This window comes from Oncorhynchus kisutch, linkage group LG28, assembly GCF_002021735.2.
Source record: "Oncorhynchus kisutch isolate 150728-3 linkage group LG28, Okis_V2, whole genome shotgun sequence".
NCBI classification, from domain to species: domain Eukaryota; kingdom Metazoa; phylum Chordata; class Actinopteri; order Salmoniformes; family Salmonidae; genus Oncorhynchus; species Oncorhynchus kisutch.
In genome coordinates this window covers 17,937,009-17,963,870 of record NC_034201.2, presented here as the reverse complement: position 1 = coordinate 17,963,870, position 26,862 = coordinate 17,937,009, and the positions used below count along the sequence as shown (strand labels likewise).

At 44.2% G+C, this 26,862-nt stretch overlaps 1 protein-coding gene across 5 annotated transcripts in view; it reads right to left on the bottom strand.

Moving 5' to 3' along the window:
• LOC109875630 (misshapen-like kinase 1) overlaps window positions 1-26,862 on the bottom strand; it is a 60,202-nt gene that overhangs the window by 15,365 nt on the left and 17,975 nt on the right. Inside the window, exons 6-26 of one of the 5 annotated variants that reach the window (XM_031808247.1) lie at window positions 26,492-26,622; window positions 26,357-26,411; window positions 22,659-22,737; window positions 20,892-21,067; window positions 18,517-18,586; window positions 17,506-17,719; window positions 11,524-11,631; window positions 10,833-10,919; window positions 10,251-10,430; window positions 9,779-9,949; window positions 9,057-9,314; window positions 4,037-4,116; window positions 3,435-3,538; window positions 3,200-3,300; window positions 2,851-2,874; window positions 2,551-2,702; window positions 1,399-1,519; window positions 1,101-1,217; window positions 888-1,002; window positions 449-604; window positions 162-305 (exon numbers count right to left, since the gene is read on the bottom strand). In XM_031808247.1, the coding sequence (XP_031664107.1) occupies window positions 162-305; window positions 449-604; window positions 888-1,002; window positions 1,101-1,217; window positions 1,399-1,519; window positions 2,551-2,702; window positions 2,851-2,874; window positions 3,200-3,300; window positions 3,435-3,538; window positions 4,037-4,116; window positions 9,057-9,314; window positions 9,779-9,949; window positions 10,251-10,430; window positions 10,833-10,919; window positions 11,524-11,631; window positions 17,506-17,719; window positions 18,517-18,586; window positions 20,892-21,067; window positions 22,659-22,737; window positions 26,357-26,411; window positions 26,492-26,622 (2,643 nt within the window). The remainder of the gene's footprint in view (window positions 1-161; window positions 306-448; window positions 605-887; window positions 1,003-1,100; window positions 1,218-1,398; window positions 1,520-2,550; window positions 2,703-2,850; window positions 2,875-3,199; window positions 3,301-3,434; window positions 3,539-4,036; window positions 4,117-9,056; window positions 9,315-9,778; window positions 9,950-10,250; window positions 10,431-10,832; window positions 10,920-11,523; window positions 11,632-17,505; window positions 17,720-18,516; window positions 18,587-20,891; window positions 21,068-22,658; window positions 22,738-26,356; window positions 26,412-26,491; window positions 26,623-26,862) is intronic. The other 4 variants (XM_031808250.1, XM_031808248.1, XM_031808249.1 and 1 more) reach the window with 4 other exon arrangements.

Genomic DNA, 26,862 nt, shown 5'->3' with positions numbered 1-26,862 from the left:
CTAGCCACGGGTGTATTCAGTTGAAATGAAACGTTCAGAACGTTGCAGATAGAAAGGCAAAATGTAGAGCTAACAGATTCTATCTGAAGATTTTGTGACAATCCTGAACGGACCCCAGGTGAGCGCAGAGTGTTGTTCAAGTGCTGAGCAGTACTAATCACCTGATATGGTGATGAGTAGGTTCAGTCCCTCCAGGACATCCATTTGTTGAAACCTGCGGGAATTGATGAGGGGGTAGACCTTCCCCTGACCACTACGGTCCAGCAGCTTCAGACCGTTCTCCGTCCCCACCAGCAGGTTCACACCTGGGAATCACACACAGATACAAATATTCCCAAAATGCAAACAATCAGGACCTACAGGAAATATGTAAAAGATGCTCATGGTGGATGGAATAACATGATTACAGTGTTGGCTATAGCTTAGACCAGCATGCCATCTGTCTCACCCCAGAGAGCAGCACAGAGGATCTCAGAGTTGAACCTCTTCTTGTACTTGCGAATCTCGGGGGTGTCGCTGTGGGGGCGTGTGTTGGTGGGGTTCACGTTCACCATGGAGCCTTTCCTCACCTCCATCTTCAGCTGCTCAAACCTGGAGCCCAGGCCTGGACACAGCAGGAGGGAGGCAGAGAAGCAGGCAAAGTTTAGAGGGAAGAGGAGAGAAAACTTCCTTAAGGGAATGATATTGAATCAAGCTACTGTGGGAAAATGCTGCCCTCCTGCTGTGAGACATTTCCATGACTCAGATTTACTTACAGCAGTAAAGTAAAAGATGCTGGATTGTGAGCCGAGTAATGAAGCTAGAGACTAGAATAGGGAACTAAGGAATTGAGGGTGTATAGGGGAACCTCATTTAACCTCTTGATGAGACATTCTGTCTGTACTTACTGCCCACAGAGATGGCATCCGCAGTGTCACCTGGTGGTTGGTACATGCCCAGGTCAACAAATGTGGTGAAGGAGGACTTGCCACTTGACGCCTTGACTAGACCCCTGGACTGATACTGGAGGAAACAGGAAGGAAGGGAGAGAATGGAGTTTTGGGCAGAGAACCATGTCCATGATTGTACTTGTATTCAGGGAGACAGTCAGAGAGACTCACATCATAGACAGAGTCTTTCCCAGGGGAGGAGTGGGAGGCGGAGTCAGTGGGGGAGTGGGAGGGCTGCACCACATCAGGCAGGTTGGTGTATCCATTGTGGCTCCGCTTTTCTGGTGTCTGCCAGGCAACGGGGACAAACCAGTCACAATGGCCCAACACAACCTCCTACATAAAGAGTAACCTGACCACCCACACACAATTACACAACTCCACACACATGCATGTATACATATGTGTGTTTAATACAGATGACTACTCTCTAGTCCAGTAGGCTACTTCCTGAAAGACATCAACTCACCCTCTGCACCAGCATGGTCTGGTCCCTGTAGACTCCAGCCTGCCCCTCCTCCCCTCCCTCGCCCTCCTCCTCCTCATGAACCACCATGGTGTTGACCGAGTCAGTGTCGGCATCCCGGGGACTAAAGACAGACAGGAGAGGATGTCAAGTAGACAGGAAAATGACAGAACAGCAGAGGATATGAAGTAGACAGGAAAATGACAGAACAGCAGAGGATATGAAGTAGACAGGAAAATGACAGAACAGCAGAGGATATGAAGTAGACAGGAAAATGACAGAACAGCAGAGGATATGAAGTAGACAGGAAAATGATAGAACAGCAGAGGATATGAAGTAGACAGGAAAATGACAGAACAGCAGAGGATATGAAGTAGACAGGAAAATGAAAGAACAGCAGAGGATATGAAGTAGACAGGAAAATGACAGAACAGCAGAGGATATGAAGTAGACAGGAAAATGACAGAACAGCAGAGGATATGAAGTAGAAAGGAAAATGACAGAACAGCAGAGGATATGAAGTAGACAGGAAAATGACAGAAGGGAAGGTGAGAGTGGCGGTATAATAGAGGATAAGAATGGGCTTTCGATGGCTTCTTGTGTGAATAATGACGTCTCTCCTTTCAATGTCATTATTTACACGAGAAGCCGTCTCTCCTTTCAATGTCATTATTTACACGAGAAGCCGTCTCTCCTTTCAATGTCATTATTTACACGAGAAGCCGTCTCTCCTTTCAATGTCATTATTTACACGAGAAGCCGTCTCTCCTTTCAATGTCATTATTTACACGAGAAGCCGTCTCTCCTTTCAATGTCATTATTTACACGAGAAGCCGTCTCTCCTTTCAATGTCATTATTTACACGAGAAGCCGTCTCTCCTTTCAATGTCATTATTTACACGAGAAGCCGTCTCTCCTTTCAATGTCATTATTTACACGAGAAGCCGTCTCTCCTTTCAATGTCATTATTTACACGAGAAGCCGTCTCTCCTTTCAATGTCATTATTTACACGAGAAGCCGTCTCTCCTTTCAATGTCATTATTTACACGAGAAGCAGTCTCTCCTTTCAATGTCATTATTCACACAATAAGCTGTCTCTCCTTTTTTCTCCTTCCTGTTTGTCAGTGTGTGTGTTCTCCCACCCTGGTACTGACCGGTCTGTAGGGCTGTCCTCCTCCTCATTCCCCTCTCCACTCTCACTCTCCTCACTGCTCTCACTGCCTTCTGAGGATGAGGAGTAGTCATTGGCCTTCACCGGAGGTCTGGGCTGCTCCTCAGGACGCTCCTTAGCATACAGCCCATGGTCCTGAACACACACACACACACACACACGACACACAGACGACAGGTTTTGCCAGCATACTAGGACTATGACAGGCATGTGTAACTTAACACAGCAGCCTGACATAATGAAACCAATACATGTGTATCACAGCACACACACAGATACTAACCTCTCCTATAGCTCTCTTGTAACTCTGTGCATTGGAAGAAGCAGTGGACAAACAGGGAAGTGAGTGGTGTAGGAAGAGAGAAAAAGAAAAGTGCAGAGAATAGGATATGAAAAAAAGAGAAACTGTTAGTGTAGGAGTCAATATCCAGAAAAAGATCCGCTGTAGGGTTGGGGAGTGAGTGCAGGTGTTACAATAGTGCAGAATAGTCAGTGAAAATTCATTTAAAAAGTGATAAGCTGAAAAGAAGATGCATGTGAACAGCTGACAAATGGGAAGGGTGTGTAAAGTGTCTGAATATCCTTCATGCAGTGTTCATAGTGAGGGTGTTCTACAGGTGAGGGGTACTTACAGCAGGGCGACTGGGGCGGGACGACGTGCGAGACTCCCCTGGCTTGTGCCCCGCCATGCGCCCGTCATGGCCTAGTATGGGGGAGTCTATTTTGGAGGAGCCTGAAACCAACATTCTGAATGTCAACATGGATTTGCTAACATCATTGCTGGGACTTGTTTTCATTCCATAAGAGGGATCAACAGAAAGAGAAGGAGATAGATAAGCAGAATCACAGAGAATGTGATAGACTCACTGAGTATCCGGTGCCTCTCCAGAGAGCCAGTCTGGGGTAGATTGGATACGAGGTTCATGCTATCTCCTCTCTCCCAGCGGTCATTGCGGCTGAGGTCTGGGTTGCTGTTACAAGGAAGAGATAAGATTATTAGTTATTAAAACCTCAAGAGGTGAATATCATAACTCTGTCATGATCTATCATCATCCATGGGTCATGATTGGAATCAGAATAGTCTTCTGACACGTGTTTAAAATGTGAATGTATTGCCAAATGAGCTCATGAGTGAGACAGGGAGTAAAACATTCTGTTTGGTGCATGATTTCGGGGTGTTGTTTAGGTTGTTTAATTCTCTAAACACTGCTTGCCCGCTAAATAGTTTCATCGAAAACGTCGCCAGATACCTCCACGCTAGCATGTAGTGCATAAAATAGGAATACCCATGTGCCCTTTCTGAAGAGGGAGGGCGAGACTGGGAACAGGCTTTGGCAGAGGGAGGTATGGACTTCTTTAAGACCGATTGGAAAGTGTTTGCCGCCAAAACCTAAATCAAGTAGCGGGAGATTTGGTTCTAGGAGCCGGAATTAGAATGAGAGTAACTAAGATTTGTCCGTCTGAGTTACCTGGCTCTGACTGGATGCCTGATGCCAGACGATAGGTTGGTGTTGAGAGCTGTGGCAATGGAGGCGGTCCTCTGGGGAATCTGCGAAAGATAGAGATATCCGACATTACTAAATACACTATATGACCAAAAGTATGTGAACACCTGCTCGTCGAACATCTCATTCCAAAATCATGGGCATTAATATGAACTTGGTAGCCCCTTTGCCGCTATAACAGCCTCCACTCTTCTGGGAAGGCTTTCCACTAGATGTTGGAACATTGCTGAAGGGACTTGCTTCCCCGCAGTGCCAGACCTCACTGATGCACTGCGGCCTGGCACGCAGTCTGCATTCCAATTCATTCCAAAGGTGTTCGATGGGGTTGAGGTCAGGGCTCTGTGCAGGCCAGTCAAGTTCTTCCACACCGATCTCAACAAACCATTACTGTATGGACCTCGCTTTGTGCACGGGGACATTGTCATGATGAAACAGGAAAGGGCCTTCCCCAAACTGTTGCCACAAAATTGGAAGCACAGAATCGTTTAGAATGTCATTGTATGCTGTAGCATTAAGATTTCCCTTCACCATAAAATGGTGCATTCTCCTGGCATCCGCCAAACCCAGATTTGGCTGTTAAACTGCCAGATAGTAAAGCATGATTCATCAATCCAGAGAACGGGTTTCCACTACTCCAGAGTCCAATGGTGGTGAGATTTATACCACTCCAGCAGACGCTTGGCATTGTGATCTTAGGCTTGGAAGCTCCTGACAAACAGTTTTTGTGCTGATGTTGCTTCCAGAGGCAGTTTGGAACTCGGTAGTAAGTGTTGCAACCGAGGACAGACAATTTTTACACACCACACGCTTCAGCATTCGACGGTTCCATTCTGTGAGCTTGTGTGACCTACCACTTCACGGCTGAGCCGTTGTTGCTGCTAGACATTTCCACTTCACAATAACAACACTTACAGTTGACCGGGGCAGCTTTAACAGGGCAGAAATTTGACACACTGACTTGTTGGAAAGGTGGCATTCCATGATGGTGCGATGTTGAAAGTCATTGAGCGCTTCGGTAAGGCCATTCTACTGCCAATGTTTATATATGGAGATTGCATGGCTGTGCGCTTGATTTTATACACAGGTCAGCAACAGGTGTGGCTAAAATAGCCGAATCCACAAATTTGAAGGGGTGTCCACATACTTTTGTATATACAGAACCAGTCAAAAGTTTGGACACACCTAAACATTCAAGGGTTTTTCTTTATTTTTACTTTTTATTTCAACTTTATTTAACCAGGTAGGCCAGTTGAGTACAAGTTCTTACAACTGCAACCTGGCCAAGAAAAAGTAAAGCAGTGTGACAAAAACAACACAGAGTTGCACATGGGATAAACAAATGTAGTGTCAATCTGTATACAGTGTGTGCAAATTAAGTAAAGAGGTAAGGCAAAAAAATAGGCCACAGAGGCAAAGCAATTACAATTAACACTGGAGTGATAGATGTGCAGATGAGGATGTGCAAGTATAAATACTGGTGTGCAAAAGAGCAGAAAAAAACTAAAACATATGGGGATGAGGTAGGTAGTTGGTTGGATGGGTTATTTACAGATGGGCTGTGTACAGCTACAATGATCTGTGAGCTGCTCTGACAGCTGACAGAGCAGCTTAAAGTTAGTGAGGGAGCTATAACTCTCCAACTTCATTGATTTTTGTAATTCGTTCCAGTCATTGGCCGCAGAGAACTGGAAGGAAACGCGGCCTAAATGCGGTGTTGGCTATGGGGATGACCAGTGAAATATACCTGCTGGAGCGTGTGCTACAGGTGGTTGTTGCTATGGTGACCAGTGAGCTGAGATAAGGCGGAGCTTTACCTAGCAAAGACTTATAGATGACCTGGAGCCAGTGGGTTTTGCGACGAATATGAAGCGAGGGCCAGCCAATGAGAGCATACAGGTCGCAGTGGTGGGTAGTATATGGGGCTTTGGTGACAAAATGGATGGCACTGTGATAGACTACATCCAATTTGATGAGTAGAGTGTTGGAAGCTATTTTGTAAATGACATCGCCGAAGTCAATGACATCGCCGATAGTCAGTTTTACGAGGGTATGTTTGGCAGCTAGAGTGAAGGAGGGATTGTTGCAAAATAGGAAGCCGATTCTAGATTTAATTTTGGATTAGAGATGCTTAATGTGACTCTGGAAGGAGAGTTTACAGTCTAACCAGACACCTAGGTATTTGTAGTTGTCCACATATTCTAAGTCAGAACCGTCCAGAGTAGTGATGCTAGTCACCCGGGCGGGTGCGGGCAGCAATCGGTTGAAGAGCATGCATTTGGTTTTACTAGCATTTAAGAGCAGTTGGAGGCCAAGGAAGGAGTGTTGTATGGCATTGAAGCTCGTCTGGAGGTTTGTCAACACAGTGTCCAAAGAAGGGCCAGAATTACACAGACTGGTGTCGTCTGCGTAGAGGTGGATCAGAGAATCACCAGTAGCAAGAGCGAAATCATTGATATATACAGAGAAAAGAGTCAGCCCAAGAATTGAACCCTGTGGCACCCCCATAGAGACCGCCAGAGGTCCGGACAACAGGTCCTCCAATTTGACACACTGAACTCGGTTTGAGAAGTAGTTAGTGAACCAGGCGAGGCAATCATTAGCGAAACCAAGGCTGTTGAGTCTGCCATTAAGAATACAGTGATTGACAGAGTCGAAAGCCTTGGCCAGGGCGGTGAAGACAGATGCACAGTACTGTTTTTTAAAATCTATGTTAGTTATGATATCGTTTAGGACCTTCAGCGTGGCTGAGGTGCACCCGTGACCAGCTCGGAAAACGGATTGCATAGTGGAGAAGGTACGGCGGGATTAGAGATGGAAAAAGTGTTAAACATGAACATGTGTTGGGGTTGACATCCAAAAACAAGGATTATACTCAAATTGTTACCTCAACATTGTGTGAAACACACAAACAATAACCTAAACGTAGACTAATTTTGCTGGGGGGCAAGAAGGAGATGTGGGATCTTTCTCCCACGTATTTCCATGGCAATTACATTGTTTTGGTAGATTTCGATTGACCTCTTTACCGCATGTATAGATGCATGTTCAAGTCATCGTCACCAATCAACTGCATTAGTTAAAAACGACTGACTACCACCACTGTATGCTGCCTATGCTACCAGTTTATACGAACGAGAGTTAGCATTTAGTAGTCACTTCTTCTAAACCTGAAAAGAAACTTCTAAATGTTATGCAGTGAAAACTGCCAAATCTGACTTTAGTGACCACATTGTTGGCCTGTTGCAATACATCAATCATGACAGATAACGAATATCCACTTTGTTAAATCTGATTTGCTAATGTGCTCCAATGCGAAGTCCTTCTATCCCCCACAGTCTGCGTTCCATTGGCCTCTAATGCATGTACACTAGGTGTACAAAACATGAAGTACATCTGCAATTTTCAGGTAAATCAGCTTTAATATTTCAGATAGATTGTAGCTCTCATCAATGTAATTGTCTGCATCATTTTCATTTCCCCATATATTTTGTAAATATACAGTACCAGTCAAAATTTGACACACCTAATCATTCAAAGGTTTTTCTTTATTTTTACTATTTTCTACATTGTAGAATAATAGAGAAGACATCAACACTATGAAATAACACATATTGAATCATGTAGTACCCAAAAAAGTGTTAAATCAAAATATATTTTAGATTCTTCAAAGTAGCCACCCTTTGCATTGATGACAGTTTTGCACTCTTGGCATACTCTCAACCAGCTTCCTAAGGAATACTTTTCCAACAGTCTTGAAGGAGTTCCCACATATGCTGAGCACTTGTTGGCTGCTTTTCCTTCACTCTGTGGTCCAACTCATCCCAAACCATCTTAATTGGGTTGAGGTTGGGCGATTGTGGAGGCCAGGTCATCTGATGCAGCACTCCATCACTCTTCTTCTTGGTCAAACAGCCCTTACACAGCCTGGAGGTGTGTTGGGTTATTACCCTGTTGAAAAACAAATGATTGTGGGACTAAGCGCAATCCAGATGGGGTGGCGGATTGCTGCAGAATGTTGTGGTAACCATGCTGGTTAAGTGTGCCTTGAAATCCAAATAAGTCACACAGTATCACCAACAAAGCACCTCCAAACCATCACACCTCCTCCATTCTTCACGGTGGGAACCACACATGTGGAGATCATCCGTTCACCTACTCTGCGTCCTCTTCTTATTGGTGTCCTTTAATGGTGGTTTCTTTGTAGCAATTCAACCATTAAGGCCTGATTTACGCAGTCTACTCTGAACAGTTGATGTTGAGATGTGTCTGTTACTTTAACTCTGTGAAGCATTTATTTGGGCTGCAATCTGAGGTGCAGTTAAAACTAATGAAAGTATCCTCTGCAGCAGAGGTAACTCTGGGTCTTCCTTTCCTGTGGCGGTCCTCATGAGATCGCTTCATCATAGCGCTTGATGGTTTTTGTAACTGCACTTGAATAAACATGGAAAGTTCTTGAAATGTTCCAGATTGATCTTCATGTCTTGTAGGAATGACAGACTGTCATTTCTCTTTGCTTATTTGAGCTGTTCTTGCCATAATATGGACATGGTATTTTACCAAATAGGGCCATCTTCTGTATACCACCCCTACCTTGTCACAACACTGATTGGCTGAAACGCATTAAGAAGGAAAGAAATTCCACAAATGAACTTTTAACAAAGCACACTTGTTTATTGAAATACATTCCAGGCGAATACATCATGAAGCTGGTTGAGAGAATGCCAAGAGTGTGAAAAGCTGTCAAGGCAAAGGGTGGCTACTTTAAAGATTCTCAAATATAAAATATATTTTGATTTGTTAAACACTTTTTTGCTTACTACATGATTCCATATGTGTTATTTCATAGTTTTGATGTCTTCACTATTATTCTACAATGTAGAAAATAGTAAAAAATAACAAATAAACCTTGAATGAGTAGGTGTGTCCAAACCTTTGACTGGTACAATATATCTAAAAGACTAAAACCCAGCAGGTGGTCTCTCACCTTGGGCGGCTGTTCGATCTCTGGCAGGCGGATCCAGGGGCCGCGGTCCTCCCTTTTGCGAGGCTGTGGGGCGGGACTCTCGGAGGTGGGATCAGAGTTCTGTCGGACCAGCTCCCTGGAGTGGACGGGGCGGGGGGTGGGGGAGGGATCCTGGGTGGGGAAGGCGGACATGGTCTTAGTGGGCTGATCACACAGGGACTGGGAGCGGGGGACAGGGGCAGCGTAGGGCTTCAGCGGGACCAAGTGGGCCATCTGGAACTGCAGTGGTGCAGCAGTGAGGAAGGAGGGAACGGAGGAAGTAAGTATGGAGGTGGAGGAAAGGGCAGGGTCAGGTAGTGAGAGCAAGCAAAATAGAGTGATAGGAGGGAGGATTGTGCAGGGCATTTAGGGATTTTTGCCATTTTATAAAATTTGGGAAATAAGACAATATGAAAGCAATAAGAAGGGAAAGGGGTGGGTCCAGGAGGAGGAGAGGGGAGAAAAGGAAGGAAAAGAAGATTGAAAATAAATAACGGGAAAATAAACATTATTAGACAAGGGTTAATGCAGTCCAAGGAAAAAGACATGGGGGAAGGAAAGAACATCTCATTTTTCTCTCAACTTTGTCTCCATTGTGATAAACCAGTATTTCAACAACATGTCCACACTATATTGTAACAAGGGAAACATATTAATAAAGCACACACAAATATATTCCCAGATGAACAAACACCAACACACACCTTGCCCTGTCCCCCCTGAGGCTCAACAGGCCGCTGCATAGGCGGGGTCTGAGAAGCCTGGCCCCCTCCGGATTGGCTGATGGAGTCAGAGCGTGATTGGATGGCAGTGTCAGAGACAGTGTTGCAGATTTTGGGGGAGCCCTGCCTGTTGAGCTTACTGCGCTCCTCCACCTGAGACAGAGGAAAAGAGGAAAATGGAAGGAAATAAAGGGAGAAGTGACAGGGAGAGGTAGGGAGAAAGCCCATCACAGAGATGTCGAATCAGACTAACTATCAGGAAAAAAGATGACATTTAAGGTGATACTGCATAACTGCTTGATGCTAGCTTGTTACAGGGTAATTGCTAAATATATCCCTCTGGTATTACTCTAGGTTATAAAACCCTATTTAATGAAAGGTGTGGTCGATAGGGCTTATTTAAGTTGAAGTTATAGCATGTTCCACTGTTCATGTCCGTGTGGCATTATTGTACCTCTCGGGCCCATGCAGGCTTATTGTTGGGCTCCACGTTCTTGCTGTAGTGGTAGAGGGGCTGGGGCTTCTTGTCCTGTTGCTGCTGCTGCAGGGACACCAGGTAGGCATGCTCCTGCTGCAGCTGCCTCTGCAGACGCTCAGACTGCCTCTGCTCCTCCAGCTGCTTACGCTTGTACTCCTGCACACACACCATGATAGGGTCAAAGCAGACTTTTCTAGGCCTGAGCATGGCCAGTACACAATACACACCCCTTTGACATGCCCCCCAAACAGACACAATCCTACATACAAAGATGGGGACATCATGCAGGGTACACATAGACAAGGGCCTTATTCTCAGAGTTCTCTCAATGATCCTCTAGTTCTCTCAAGAAATGTTTTCGTAAAATGAAGAAGCAAAATTCAGTACGTTAGTGCAAACCATCAAACTGGAGTGCTTGGCGCCTCTAGTGGTGAGAGGTGTGAAGTGCCAGTAGGAGGAGGAGGGTAAGGTAAGCAGTATGCCCTGCAGGCAGAGGTAGGGGTAGACTAGGGCTGAGGAGAGGAGGTGACTGCAGGAGAAAGGAAGGAAGAGAGTTACCATGAGCAGTGCCTGCTCCTGAAGCAGCTGCTGCTGAAGGATTTCTAACTGCCGCTGTTCCTCCTCTAACTTATGTCTTATGAACTCCTGAAGAGAGAGGTGGAGGAGGGGTGAAGAGGGAAAGGAAAGACAATGAAGAAGAAGAGGATAGATATAAATAGACCACGATGTAGGGGGGAAATTATGACTGACATACACTAGTTAGTACACAGCCTTAGTGATTTGTCATGGCTTTAAAATTCTACAGGTTAACTAAAAGCTACTGCAAAAAGGTATTAGCTTTTGTAGTTTGACTGTTAGCCTCTACAATACAAATCCATATAAATTGCATCGCTTCTTCATTTAGGACTCGTGGCAGGTTAGTTATCGCTTAGAAACGGGCAATGGTAGGAGATTTAAACGGTTTATGGAGAAAAGGAGAATGAGAATTGATTATAAAACGTAGGTTGACTGTGATATAATGTCAGTCACAGTGTTACTAAGGTAGAGCAGAAACGAAGCAAAAGGGAGACGCAGAAACTGAGCTCACCCACAGAAAACTCATCTGTGTATAAATACTCTAATTTAGATCCCTGCTGCCATGGCAACCAGCTCACGGACATTCCACAGCCAGAGTGGCCTGCAGAGTAGGCTACGCCCACACCTCTCACAATTGGCTGATTGTGCTCCTGCGCTTCTCGTGGTTGGTTACCTGCTCCCTCTCGGCCAGCCTCCTATCCTCCTCCCTCCTGATATCGTCAAGTCTCCGATGGGGGCCCTTTTCTTGCTGTCTCACCATCTCTCGCTCTTTTCTCTGTTGCTGAGAAGGATGACAGGAGAGAGGGAGAGAAATGAGTGTGGAAGCCACTTTTGCATATTATGTTGTGGTTATAATGGATAAACCGTTATTTTTTTCCCCTCCAATGTGAGAGGAAATAAAAGGTGTGAAAGCGCAAGTGAGAGAGAGAAAGAGCGGGAGGAGGAGGGGGAGATGTTGGTTGTGAGTCACACATGTACCGCCAGCCACTGCAGCCCTGCTCATCTTCTGAGACTGACCTGCTCCCTTATTCAAACACTTGGCCAGTTGTTCTTTTAAACCTTTACCGGTCTATTCTTATAAAACATTTGTATTTTCTTTTTTTTTACTGAAATTCCTACTACTAAGAACTCAAATAGGTACTATCAATGTTTTTTTTTCAACTTGATGTTTATTTAGGAAATAACAGATCTCTACCAGGCGGTTGAGAAGTCAAAATACAGCCATACCAGCAATGCCATAGATGCGGTAAATGCCAGCGAAACACTGACTCTGGTTCATATAAGCTAGTTAGCATACAGAATTCAGTGGTTAGTCGTTTAACTGTATTGCTGTTGATTGATGACATGAACATGTGTTGGGATTGACATCCATATGCAAACATTATACTCAAATTGTTACCACAACATTGTGTGAAACACAAACAATAGCCTAAACGTATGCTAATTTTGCTGATACTGCTGTTCAGTATCTTTCTCCCACGTGTTTCCATGGCAATTCCATTGTTTTGGTCGAGTTCGAATGACCGTTCTTTTTTCTTTTTTTCACCTTTATTTAACTAGGCCAGTCAGTTAAAGAACACATTCTAATTTACAATGACGGCCTACCGGGGAACAGTGGGTTAACTGCTTTGTTCAGGGGCAGAACGACAGATGTTTACCATGTCAGCTCAGGGATTCGATCTTGCAACCTTTAGGTTACTAGTCCAACGCTGCTTTACCGCATGTATAGATGCATGTTCATGTCATCATCACCAATCAACTGCATTAGTTAAAAACAACTGACTACCACCACTGTATGCTGCCTATGCTACCAGTTTATACGAACGAGAGTTAGCATTTAGTAGTCACTTCTTCTAAACCTGAAAAGAAACTTCTAAATGTTATGCAGTGAAAACTGCCAAATCGGACTTTAGTGACCACATTGGGTTCTTTATTTTTTACTATTTTCTACATTGTACAATAATAGTGAAGACATCAAAACTATGAAATAACACATATGGAATCATGTAGTAACCCCCAAAAAAAGTGTTAAATCAAAACATGAGATTATTCAAAGTAGCCGCCCTTTGCCTTAATGACACACTCTTGGCATCTCTCAACCAGTTTCATGAGGTGTCACCTGGAATGCTTTTCCAACAGTCTTGAAGAAGTTCCTACATATGCCGAGAACTTGTTTGCTGCTTTTCCTTCACTTTGCGGTCCAACTCATCCCAAACCATCTCAATTGGGTTGAGGCCGGGTGATTGTGGAGGCCAGGTCATCTGATGCAGCACTCCATCACTCTCCTTCTTGGTCAAATAGTTCTTACACAGCCTGGAGGTGTGTTTTGGGTCATTGTCCTGTTGAACAACAAATTACCGTCCCACTAAGCGCAAACCAGATGGGATGGCATATTGCTGCAGAATGCTGTGGTAGCCATGCTGGTTAAGTGTGCCTTGAATTCTAAATAAATCACGAACAGTGTCACCAGCAAAGCATCCCCACACCTCCTCCATGCTTCACGGTGGGAACCACAGATGCAGAGATCATCCGTTCACGTACTCTGCGTCTTACATAGACACAGCAGTTGGAACCAAAATCTCAAATTTGGACTCATCAGACCAAAAGGACAGATTTCCACCAGTCTAATATCCATTGCTCGTGTTTCTTGGCCCAAGCAAGTCTCTTCTTCTTATTGGTGTCCTTTAGTAGTGGTTTCTTTGAAGCAATTCGACATTGAAGGCCTGATTCACACAGTCTCCTCTGAACAGTTGATGTTGAGATGTGTCTGTTACTTGAAGTCTGTGAAGAATTTATTTGGGCTGCAATTTCTGAGGCTGGTAACTCTAATGAATTTATCCTCTGCAGCAGAGGTAACTCTGGGTCTTCCTTTTCTGTGGTGGTCCCCATTAGAGCCAGTTTCATCATAGCGCTTGATGGCTTTTGCTACTGCTCTTGAAGAAACTTTGAAAGTTCTTGAAATTCCGGATTGACTGACCTTCATGTCTTAATGTAATGATGGACTGTCGTTTCTCTTTGCTTATTTGAGCTGTTCTTGACATAATATGGACTTGGTATTTTACCAAATATGCCATCTTCTGTATACCTTGTCACAACACAACACAACTGATTGGTTCAATTGCATTAAGAAATTCCACAAATCAACTTTCAACAAGGCACACCTGTGAATTGAAATGCATTCAATCAAATGTATTTATGAAGCCCTTCTTACATCAGCTGATGTCACAAAGTGCTGTAATGGGTTCTCTCTTTCTCTCTCTCGGAGGACCTGAGCCCTAGGACCATGCCTCAGGACTACCTGGCATGATGACTCCTTGCTGTCCCTAGTCCACCTGGCCGTGCTGCTGCTCCAGTTTCAACTGTTCTGCCTGCGACTATGGAACCTTGACCTGTTCACCGGACGTGCTACCTGTCCCAGACCTGCTGTTTTCAACTCTCTAGAGACAGAGCGGTAGAGATACTCTTAATGATCGGCTATGAAAAGCCAACTGACTTTTACTCCTGAGGTGCTGACTTGTTGCACCCTCGACAACTACTGTGATTATTATTATTTGACCATGCTGGTCATCTATGAACATTTGAACATATTGGTCATGTTCTGTTATAATCTCCACCCGGCACAGCCAGAAGAGGACTGGCCACTCCTTATAACCTGGTTTCTCTCTAGTTTTATTCCTAGGTTCCGGCCTTTCTAGGGAGTTTTTCCTAGCCACTGTGCTTCTACACCTGCATTGCTTGCTGTTTGGGGTTTTAGGCTGGGTTTCTGTGGAGCACTTTGTGACATCAGCTGATGTATGAAGGGCTATATAAATAAATTTGATTTTACTCATCTCAACAATATTTAAAAAACATACTTTAGGTCTGCTTCAATGGAGTTTATAGATGGGTAAGCTTTGGTAAATGTGGATTTATATAAAAAATAATACATTTTATGGTAATTTATGTTCAAACATGAATATTCAATTACATTGAAATGGATGTGTTTTCAGGTTGTGTATGTTACAATGTGCCTCCAAAGGAATTATATATTTCAAATGATCCAGGTTCTTCCACCATGTTTCCCACATATTCAGACATTTTGAGATAATAATGTATGACAAAGTGCAGTTCTCTTTTATTACATACAGTGACAACCGCCTGGTTGAGCACATTTTTACAAAATTCTTACTTTTTAGGCTTTTTACATTTTAATTTCTTTTCATAGGTCTCTACTAACAGGAATGGTGCAATTTTAATCCCTCATCAACTGAATTCCTGCCTCTTATCCCATATATTTTGTGACAGAGTTCTTACAGTCCCGAGTGAGCAAAGTTACAGTGCCACAACACTGAACTGCAGCAACCCAAAAATATACAAAGTATGTTTTTTGATGCAGTGTGGCTGGGGGAGTTGACCAATTAAGTTAACGTCAAGTTTCTTTTCATATCCACTTCGAAATCCATTATCAAAACATGCTCTGCCAGCCAGTTGAGAATAGGGCTAAAGGGTTAAAGATGCAGTCCGGGATCTTCAGCACTTACAAATTCTTAACATACTTGTACAAATTCCTATTCGTAACATATCATATCACTTTAATTGGTATCGCCCTGAATAGACTTAAACCGCCGTCTGAAAAGACAATACATCCTCCCTATTAAAACATCTCCCTTAAGAGAGGCTTCCTCATTGTTGTATTAAAACAAGATATAACTTGCTAATGACATGTTTTACATTTAAGATGCTGGTCTTCTCTTTTGTTGTTGCCAATTAATGAACTATCTCCAGAGAACATTCAGCGATAAAAAAATGTTTTCTCTCCCTGAAGAAAAGTTGATACCTGACCTTGTGATAATCAATTCCCATCTACTGCATGTGGTGAATCTAACATTTGAGATTTAAATCCAGTTGAATTATTTTAGTTGGCACAGAAATTATGTACAATTATTTATTATTATATTAATGATAAAAAAATTGCAATATAGATATCTATTTTAATTGAACTTTAATTTAACTAGGCAAGTCAGTTAAGAACAAATTCTTATTTACAATGACGGCCTACCGGGGAACAGAACGACAGATTTGTACCTTGTCAGCTCAGAGATTCGATCCAGCAACCTTTCGGTTACTGGCCCAACGTTCTAACCACTAGGCTACCTGGCATTAACAACTTGCTAAATTAGCAAGCTTCATATCCTGCTGTATTATGGCATCTTCAAAAACACTGTACAGTGTGTTTTGGCAATATACATAATAGCCTAGTACAAGCCCAGTAAACCTGGCTACTGTGAACACCTTAGAGACTTGGGGTGACATAAATAGCTGTATAAAAGCTTGTGATGATTCATTCTCTGTAAGTTAGAATAAAGTCAGCTGAACCATGTTGGTCACTGGTTTTACCTCAAAGGGTAAAATTGTGGTTTACTTGAACCTGCTAAAGAACACTAGCCGCAGTTGATAAGGCTGTGTGGGACCGTGTGTCAGTGGAGTTCTCTCATTTGGGCAAAAGCCAGTCCTCCGTCCTCTCTCCTCCGTGACTCGGAAACCGATAAATGGTTGAGGTGTGTGTAAATTTGTTAGTAGACAAACAGAAGACAGTCCTACCCTCCTCGATAGCCTCCTTTTATTGATAAAATGTCTTGCACAACTAACTAAATTGGTTTTTAGCACTTCACACATTTATTTTGGGATCCACCCTGTAAAAGTCATTTCATACGAGTGCATTTGTCCACTTTCCCTCTTCTCACCAACTCTCCTCGATTAACTTTTACCTTTTTCAAAAGGAGGTGAGAGGACGGGGGAGAAAGGGCGCAGGAGGTGAGAGAGGACAGAGGAGAGAGGGCGCAAGAGGTGAGAGAGGACGGAGGAGAGAGGGCGCAGGAGGTGAGAGAGGACGGAGGAGAGAGGGCGCAGGAGGTGAGAGAGGACGGAGGAGAGAGGGCGCAGGAGGTGAGAGAGGACGGAGGAGAGAGGGCGCAGGAGGTGAGAGAGGACGGAGGAGAGAGGGCGCAGGAGGTGAGAGAGGACGGAGGAGAGAGGGCGCAGGAGGTGAGAGAGGACGGAGGAGAGAGGGCGCAGGAGGTGAGAGAGGACGGAGGAGAGAGGGCGCAGGAGGTGAGAGAGGACGGAGGAGAGAGGGCGCAGGAGGTGAGAGAGGACGGAGGAGAGAGGGCGCAGGAGGTGAGAGAGGACGGAGGAGAGGGCGCAGGAGGTGAGAGAGGACGGAGGAGAGAGGGCGCAGGAGGTGAGAGAGGACGGAGGAGAGAGGGCGCAGGAGGTGAGAGAGGACGGAGGAGAGAGGGCGCAGGAGGTGAGAGAGGACAGAGGAGAGAGGGCGCAAGAGGTGAGAGAGGACGGAGGAGAGAGGGCGCAGGAGGCGAGAGAGGACGGAGGAGAGAGGGCGCAGGAGGTGAGAGAGGACGGAGGAGAGAGGGCGCAGGAGGTGAGAGAGGACGGAGGAGAGAGGGCGCAGGAGGTGAGAGAGGACGGAGGAGAGAGGGCGCAGGAGGTGAGAGAGGACGGAGCAGAGAGGGCGCAGGAGGTGAGAGAGGACGGAGCAGAGAGGGCGCAGGAGGTGAGAGAGGACGGAGCAGAGTGGGCGCAGGAGGTGAGAGAGGACGGAGCAGAGAGGGCGCAGGAGGTGAGCAAATGTAATTGATATAAGGCCTGTGTATATTACCTCTTCCAGGCGGCGGCGCTGTTCTTTCTGCTCCTCGATGCGTTTCTGTCGGTCGTGCAGCAGCTGTCTCTTGTGTTCCTCTGGGTCTCGGCGCTGGGCGGCCAGCTGGGCCTGCTGTCTCTTCAGAGCCTCTGATCGCTCCTTGTTCTCCTGCTGCAGACGCAGGAAGTCCCGCCTCAACGTCGACTCACCAGGCACATTCAAGATGGAGGTACTAGAGGACGGAGAGAGAGAGAGGTGGAAGGGTTAGAGAGGACGATGCAGAGAGACAGAGACATATAGCAGGGTAGTAACGTTGCTGGGGTAGTAACATTGCTGGTGGGGTAGTAACGTTGCTGGGGTAGTAACGTTGCTGGTGGGGTAGTAACGTTGCTGGTGGGGTAGTAACGTTGCTGGTGGGGTAGTAACGTTGCTGGGGTAGTAACGTTGCTGGGGTAGTAACGTTGTTGGGGTAGTAACGTTGTTGGGGTAGTAACGTTGCTGGGGTAGTAACGTTGCTGGGATAGTAACGTTGCTGGGGTGGTAACGTTGCTGGGGTAGTAACGTTGCTGGGGTAGTAACGTTGCTGGGGTAGTAACATTGCTGGTGGGGTAGTAACGTTGCTGGGGTAGTAACATTGCTGGTGGGGTAGTAACGTTGCTGGGGTAGTAACATTGCTGGTGGGGTAGTAACATTGCTGGGGTAGTAACGTTGCTGGTGGGGTAGTAACGTTGCTGGTGGGGTAGTAACGTTGCTGCTGGGGTAGTAACGTTGCTGGGGTAGTAACGTTGCTGGGGTAGTAACGTTGCTGGGGTAGTAACGTTGTTGGGGTAGTAACGTTGCTGGGGTAGTAACGTTGTTGGGGTAGTAACGTTGCTGGGGTAGTAACGTTGCTGGGGTAGTAACGTTGCTGGGGTAGTAACGTTGCTGGGGTAGTAACGTTGCTGGGGTAGTAACGTTACTGGGGTAGTAACGTTGTTGGGGTAGTAACGTTGCTGGGGTAGTAACGTTGCTGGGGTAGTGTTGTGTTACCTGGACTCTCCGTCTTCCCCACGGTTCTCATCCTCCTCATCACTGCCACTGTACTCATACTCTGTCTCCTCTGAAACAAAGACAGTAAGAGTGAGAACAGAAGTGAGAACGCATAGCATCTACAGTGCATTCGGAAAGTATTCAGACCTCTTGATTTTTTCCACATTGTTACGTTACATCCTTATTCAATAATGGATTAAATCATTTTTTTCGCCTCAATCTACTCACAATACCCCATAATTACAAAGCAAAAACATATTTTTAGAAATGTTTGCAATTTTTTTATATGATTTAAAATAATACCCGAAATATCACATTTACGCAAGTATTCAGACCCTTCACTAAGTACGTTGTTGAAGCACCTTTGGCAACGATTATAGCATTGCGTCTTCTTGGCTATGACGCTACAAGCTTGGCACACCTGTATTTGGGGAGTTTCTCCCATTCTCCTCTGCAAATCCTCTCAAGCTCTGTCAGGTTGGATGGGGAGTGTCGCTGCACAGCAATTTTCAGGTCTCTCCAGTGCTGTTCGATCGGGTTCAAGTCCAGGCTCGGGTTGGGCCACTCAAGGACATTCAGAGACGGGTCCCGAAGCCACTCCTGCATTGTCTTGGCTGTGTGCTTAGGGTCGTTGTCCTGTTGGAAGGTGAACCTTTGCCACAGTCTGAGATCCTGAGTGCTCTGGAGCAGGTTTTCATCAAGGATATCTCTGTACTTTGCTCCAATCATCTTTCCCTCTGGTCTCCCAGTCCCTGCCGCTGAAAAACATCCCCACAGCATGATGCTGCCATCACCATGCTTCACCGTAGGGATGGTGCCAGGTTTCCTCCAGATGTGACACTTTGCTTTCAGGCCAAATAGCTCAATCTTGGTTTCATCAGACCAGAGTATCTTGTTTCACATGGTCTGAGAGTCCTTTAGGTGCATTTTGGCAAACTCCAAGCAGGCTGTCATGTGCTTTTTAATGAAGAGTGGCTTCCATCTGGCCTAGGAAGAGTCTTGGTGGTTCCAAACTTCTTCCATTTAAAAATGATGGGAAGCCACTGTGTTCTTGAAGGACTTTCAATGCTGCAGAAATGTTTTGATACTGTGCATCGACACAATCCTATCTCTGAGCTCTACGGACAATTCCTTTGACCTCATGACTTGTTTTTTGCTCTGACATGCACTGTCAACTATGGGACCTTATATAGACAGGTGTGTGCCTTTCCAAATCATGTCCAATCAATTGAATTTACCACAAGTGGACTCCAATCAAGTTGTAGAAACATCTCAAGGATGATCAATGGAAACAGGATGCACCTGAGCTCAATTGCAAGTCTCATAACAAAGGGTCTGAATAGTTAGGTAAGTAATGTATTATATAGTGTTTTTCCTTGTCATCATGGGGTATTGCTTGTAGATTGATGAGTGAAAAAAAATATTTGATCCATTTTACAATAAGGCTGTAACGTAACAAAATGTGGAAAAAATGAAGGGCTCTAAATATTTTGCAGAATGCACTATAGTACTGCAAACAATGACCATAATACATCCCAACCTCACCCTCCAAACCACAATACATCCCAACCTCACCCTCCAAACCATAATACATCCCAACCTCACCCTCCAAACCATAATACATCCCACCCTCACCCTCCAAACCACAATACATCCCAACCTCACCCTCCAAACCATAATACATCCCAACCTCACCCTCCAAACCATAATACATCCCACCCTCACCCTCCAAACCACAATACATCCCACCCTCACCCTCCAAACCACAATACATCCCAACCTCACCCTCCAAACCACAATACATCCCAACCTCACCCTCCAAACCACAATACATCCCAACCTCACCCTCCAAACCACAATACATCCCAACCTCACCCTCCAAACCATAATACATCCCACCCTCACCCTCAAAACCACAATACATCCCACCCTCACCCTCCATACCATAATACACCCCACCCTCCATACCATAATACACCCCACCCTCCATACCATAATACACTCCACCCTCCATACCATAATACACCCCACCCTCCATACCATAATACACCCCACCCTCCATACCATAATACACCCCACCCTCCATACCATAATACACCCCACCCTCCATACCATAATACACCCCACCCTCCATACCATAATACACCCCACCCTCCATACTATAATACACTCCACCCTCCATACCATAATACACTCCACCCTCCATACCATAATATACCTCACCCTCCATACCATAATACACCTCACCCCCACACTCCAATCAAAAATACACCCCACCCTCAGTCTCCAACAACCATTATATGGAAAACACAAAATAGCTCAACCCAAATTACAGAGGCCTCAGTCAGGTTCAGGCCGGCCCTTCCCTCTCTCACCCTTCTCTCCCCTCTTCTTGCGTGTGCGGTCAATGTGGTCTTTGAGCTGGATGCGGACTTGGCGCTCTGTGGGCTGGTCCCGGATGAACGAGTGCTTCAGGAGCTGCTCTGTGGACGGCCGGCTGGTGTACGTCTTCACCAGGCAGCCTTCAATAAAATCTATAAACTTCTTAGACCTGAAGGGGGGGGGGGGTAATGAGTGTCAGAGTCAGGTGAGGCAGAGGAGGATAATGAGTAACATCTGTTTGGTGGACAGAGATGGGACAGCTGGTGTGAGTGGGACTTTTAGGAGGCCTGGTATCTCCTGTAGGTCACATGTAATTGGGAATGAAAACTATCCCAAGAAGAGTGTTCAGAAAAAGAGAAGAAGAACAGGAAAGGTCTGTGTGCGTGGGAGAGTGAAATAGAGGCAGAAAGACAGTCAGTGTCCATTCATTTAAAGTGGCAATGTACAACAGTGCTCCTTTAGGGAGATCTTTCACTGGTATTTTCATGGGAATGCAAGGCTTTTATCATTGGGCTTTGTACAGAAACGTTTGGTGATCAACTAGGAATGCCTTGGATATCGACCGGTTGGTGACTACTGGACTAATAGAGCTCCACAGTTTGTAGTCCTAAAAAACGTAAATGAGTTACCTCTGGTTCGTTCAGCCATTGCTATGGGGGAATTAAATGGGGAAAGAATAGTTTTTTGGGGGATAAACACCAAAAATAAGGCCTGTGGTAAAGGCTTAGAAGAGTTCTATGAGATCCTTTTGTGAACTTTGAAGCATGTATGTAATCAAAATAAGCACATAAAGGCTTCAGAATTCATGAAGGTCATGTTAACTGACTGATGAGGCAAGGAACAGAGAGCCGCAAGCTGTTTTTGCTACTTTCTCAAACCATCAATAGCCTATAGTAGCATCATGCAGCCTGTGTATGTTTTGATTTCTAAGGCATTCTAAAAGGTCTGTATCATTCACAACTAAAGTTGACAAATCACTAAATCTAGCACATTGGACTTGTTTCAAAGTATCACTTTTACGCTCAACATAGCCACTTCATATGCGCACTTGCTCTGTAATGGTAAAAATATTTCTACTTTATTCAGCTAAGTTCAAATTATATTCTTATTATTATATTCTTCTTACTATAAAATAAAATAATATAATGCCACGGGACATAAGAATAGCTTGTCAGCTAAATGAACAAGCCTAAAGCAGGAACATTGCCAAATAACATACGCCTACAGTAGGCCAACTCATATTCTGTTCTTCTGAAATACATTTTCCTCATATCATAATGTTTCTTTAGACGTGAATAAAATAAATCATGGATTTATTGTGTTGGTGTATATTCAATTGATATATTATACTACGTTTTAATGTAATGTTCCAAAGGCGCGTAAATACTGGAAATACTAAACGTGTTTATGTTAATTAACGGTAAATTACCGTAAGACTGGCAGTCTTTTGCAAGACAATAACCAACTGAGAAAATGTCATGACTGCCACAGCCCTAATGTTGATTTAGTCTGAGTGATAACATTTCTCACGTCACTGTACTTCCAGTGGAAAGTACAGTGTATGAAAGGAATCCATGGCCAGCTGGTGTTGGATGTAAATAGTTCCGTAAAGCGCAGCAGGGCTAGGGTAAGGAAGGAATCTTATCACTGTAGAGGAAGGGATGGAGGGCAGTGAGGGGAGTCAAGACACAATAGCTATGTCCTAAAATAAAACTGACGTTTCAGAAAAAACAACAGCAGAACCTAAACAGCACACTCACCACTTCTTGGACTTGAGTTTGGGAGGGGGGTTCCTCGGGATGAGGAACAGAGCTCTCATTGGGTGCATATCACACAGAGCTGGAGGTGGAGAGAGAGGGGGGGAGAGCGAGAGGTATGGGGAAAAGGTATTATGGATTGGTATTATACCCACCAAGCATTTAAATCAAAACAGAATTTAAATACCAGTAGTGTATTACTATACAGTATAAATACCAGTAGTGTATTACTATACAGTATAAATACCAGTAGTATATTACTATACAGTATAAATACCAGTAGTGTATTACTATACAGTATAAATACCAGTAGTATATTACTATACAGTATAAATACCAGTAGTATATTACTATACAGTATACACTTGTAATGGAGCACATAATTCTATGCAGAAAATTGTTACACTAATAGCCTAGCTACTCCCAGTCAATATCTGTGGTCTTCCTAATCCCAATCCTTATCCTTTCTTTGTTCCCTCACACCTATTGCCCCATTGTCTTGTTTGAGCAACACTTACTCCTCGTCTTCCCAGCGTAGCTAACCTAACCAGACAGGTTTTGCTATCAGCTCAACAATAAAAGGCATTCTAGAATGCATACACTGGCGGTACTTCTGAAACTGCCCAAGGCATTCAGTGGGTTTTATTTCAGAACCTTGTGACGACACAATGATTACATGACCAGTTTAAGTTGGCCATTCCTTACTCTGGACATGTATAAGGGTTGTGCTGGATATGTTTTGTATGTGCATCTGTGGGAACTTAAATGTGACACCTGTACAGACAGACAGGCACGTTTCACCTGTTTTGCACATCTAGAATGTATGTCGGTTTGTTCAAATTAGTGAAACTAGTCTGATCATGTCAGACCACAGGGTGGTTTGGTAAGGTTTTGAAAAAATGACAATTAGCCAGTAGTATCCCACAGTAACCAGTAGAAACTAACACAGCATTAGTGAGAATGTAAGTCCATGTTGCATAATTAATGATGGCACACCACACCAATTTGTTTTCCCATCTCAAGAGGTTAAATAAACTAAATTACTATAGTAAGTGCCTATTAAGTGCCAAGTAAAGTAACGGGGTTGGCGATTTATTTTTAGGGATCGGACCCTTTTTAAACTATTTGACTAAAATGGCATACCCAAATCTAACTGCCTGTAGCTCAGGACCTGAAGCAAGGATATGCATATTCCTGATACCATTTGAAAGGAAACACGTTGAAGTTTGTGGAAATGTGAAATGATTGTAGAAGAATATAACACATTAGATCTGGTAAAAGATAATACAAAGAAAAAAACATGCCATAAATCCCCTCGAGACAGGGGGAATGGAAGCTTGTATGCAACAGCGAGGGGAAATTGAATGCAAGCTTCATAAATGAAATGAAAACATTTCTAGCCTGTCTAGCTATGGATAACAGGGCTGACGTGTTATGCTTGACATGCTCAGTTTTCCACCACAAAACACCAGAACTTGGCCAAAAAGAGTAGAGCCAGCTCACCTGCTTTTACACTACGGTTTGAGCATAAGATGTTAAAATGCTGTTTGGATTTTTTTAAATATTTAAGTAATAGTTTCACCATATTAAAATGTATTCAGTTCACTTAACAGGGTTGACCTTAAAATGAGGGTAGTTTTTTTTATTTGACCTTAAAAGGAACCAATAATAACAGTAAATAAATAATAATTGCCAGAAATGACCTTGTCAATGCAACATAACTAGGGCTTTACAATGATGGTGAAACGGAAATGGGTTAAAATCTTCCTTGAAGTCACAAAGTGTGCACACAGGGTTATGTCAAAATGCTTCATTTTAGCAAGTCTTCATTTTCATGTGCTCCATATTAGAGGGCTCTTCATTTAATATCACAGGCTTTTAAAATTAAATATTTGTGCACACTCTTAAAATATCAAAAGGGACACAAAAAAACACTAATTTCATTGAACGACCCATGGGCTGTCATGCATACTAGGTGGGTACAGCAACAGCAGGAGCACCAGGCTTCCGAGAGAGACTCCTTCAGTTAGGCCCCCCCCCCCCTTCAAAGCTGCCTACAGTGGGAGCAGTGTGCAGTGATAGTGCCTTTAGAAAGTATTCATACCCCTTGAATTATTCAACATTTTGTTGGGTTACAGACTGAATTCAAAATGTATTATACTGAACAAATTAGTTTACATCCCAGATAGTGAGCATTTCTCCTTTGCCAAGATAATCCATCCACCTGACTGATGTGGCATATCAAGCTCATTAAACAGCATGATCATTACACAGGTGTACCTTGGGCTGGGGGCAATAAAAGGCCACTCTAAAATGTGCAGTTGTGTCACACAACCCAATGCCACAGATGTCTCAAGTTGAGAGAGCATGCAATTGGCATGCTGACTGCAGGAATGACCACCAGAGCTGTTGCCAGAAAATGTCATGTTAATTTCTCGTCCATAAGCTAATTTATTAACGTTGTTAATAAAAAACGTTGTTTTAGAGATTTTGGTATTACGTCCAACCGGCATCACAACCATAGACTACATGTACCACGTCAGCCCAGGAACTCCACATCAGGCTTCTTCACCTGCGGGATGGTCTGAGACCAGCCACCCAGACAGCTGATGAAAATGACAAGTATTCATGTCTGTAATAAAGCCATTTTGTGGGGAAAAACAAATTCTGAAAAGCTGGGCCTTGCTCCCAAGTGGGTGGGGCCTAGCTTGGTGAAATGCTGTAGAGACAGTTGTCCTTCTGGCAGGCTCTCCCATCTCAGCCCAAAATCTCTGTAGTTCTGTCAGAGTGGTTATTGGGTTCTTGGTCACCCCCCTGACAAAGTTCCTTCTTGTCCAGTTGCTCAGTTTGGTTGAACAGCCAGCTCTAGGCAGTGTTGGAAGTACCATATTTTTTCCATTTCCCAATGATGGAGACCACTGTGCTCTTGGATATTTTCAGCACTCTAGAAATTGTTTATTACTCTTCCCCAGATATGCCTCATCATAATTCTCTCTGAGATCTACAGACAGTTTCTTGAACTTGGTATATGGTATAGTCTCTGCTCTGACATGCACTGTCAACTGTAGGACCTTATATAGACAGGTGTGTTTCTTTCTAAATCATGTCCAAACAATTGAATTGGCACAGGTGTATGAAGTTGTAGTGACATCTCAAGGAAGATAAAAGGAAATTGGATGCACCGAAGCTCAATTTGGAGTGTCATAGCAAAGGGGAATAATTATGTAAATTAGATATCTGCATTTCATTTCAATAAATTAGCTAAAATTTCCAAAAACATTTTCACTGCCATTATGAGGTATTGTGTGTAGATGGGAGAGAACATAAATATATTTTATACATTTTGAATTCAGTCTGTAACACAAAATGTGGAATAAGTCAAGGGGTACAAATACTTTCTGAAGGCGATTTGATATAGAGTAGGCAATCTAGCGCCACAGATCAATAGCCCCCCCCCATCTCGTATCTTACATGAGCAGCACAGTGGTGAATGAGCCATCTCTTAAACACGGGGCTTGATTTATGGGCCAGTAATGAGACAGGAGGAAGATTATTCAATCTCTCTACTGCAGGTTTATGTTATGCGGAATGTGTTCTTGAGAGCTGGAGATAAAGCTGTTTCGTGGCTGTGTGTGTTTGTAGATGAATAGGGTAATAAAGTGGAGTCAGATGTGTGTGTGGCCTCACTGTACTGTACTTACGAGGAGCTCCCTCTGCCGTCTCTATGGCTGTGATCCCCAGGGACCAGATATCACTCTGTGGACACACCAGTGAGAATTAGTAGCCACTCTCAAACACAAACATAGACACACGTTAGGATGGAAAGGGGTCATTACCCTGTAGTCATAGGTGGAGTCAGGGTTCTCGTCACAGGCGATGACCTCAGGGGCCATCCAATAAGGCGTACCAATGAAGGTGTTCCTGCGCCCCACAGTCCTGTCCAGCTGAGCACTCACCCCAAAGTCCACTGGCCACAGTGGAGAGGACAGAAGTCAGTATTAGTAGTAGAATATTAGCAACTATTCTCTTTTTTGACTTTGCTTCAAGTCTTGATTTAGTTAAGTTGTAGATAAAGAAATAATACAAATGCATAGAGTGCCTGGGGGTGAGTCAATGTTTAGACTGAGGAAAGCTGCTGTAAACACACACTGGAGGGTAACTTACAGGCTCAAAGAGCAGAGGGGTATACCCCCTGCAAGCTAGATCT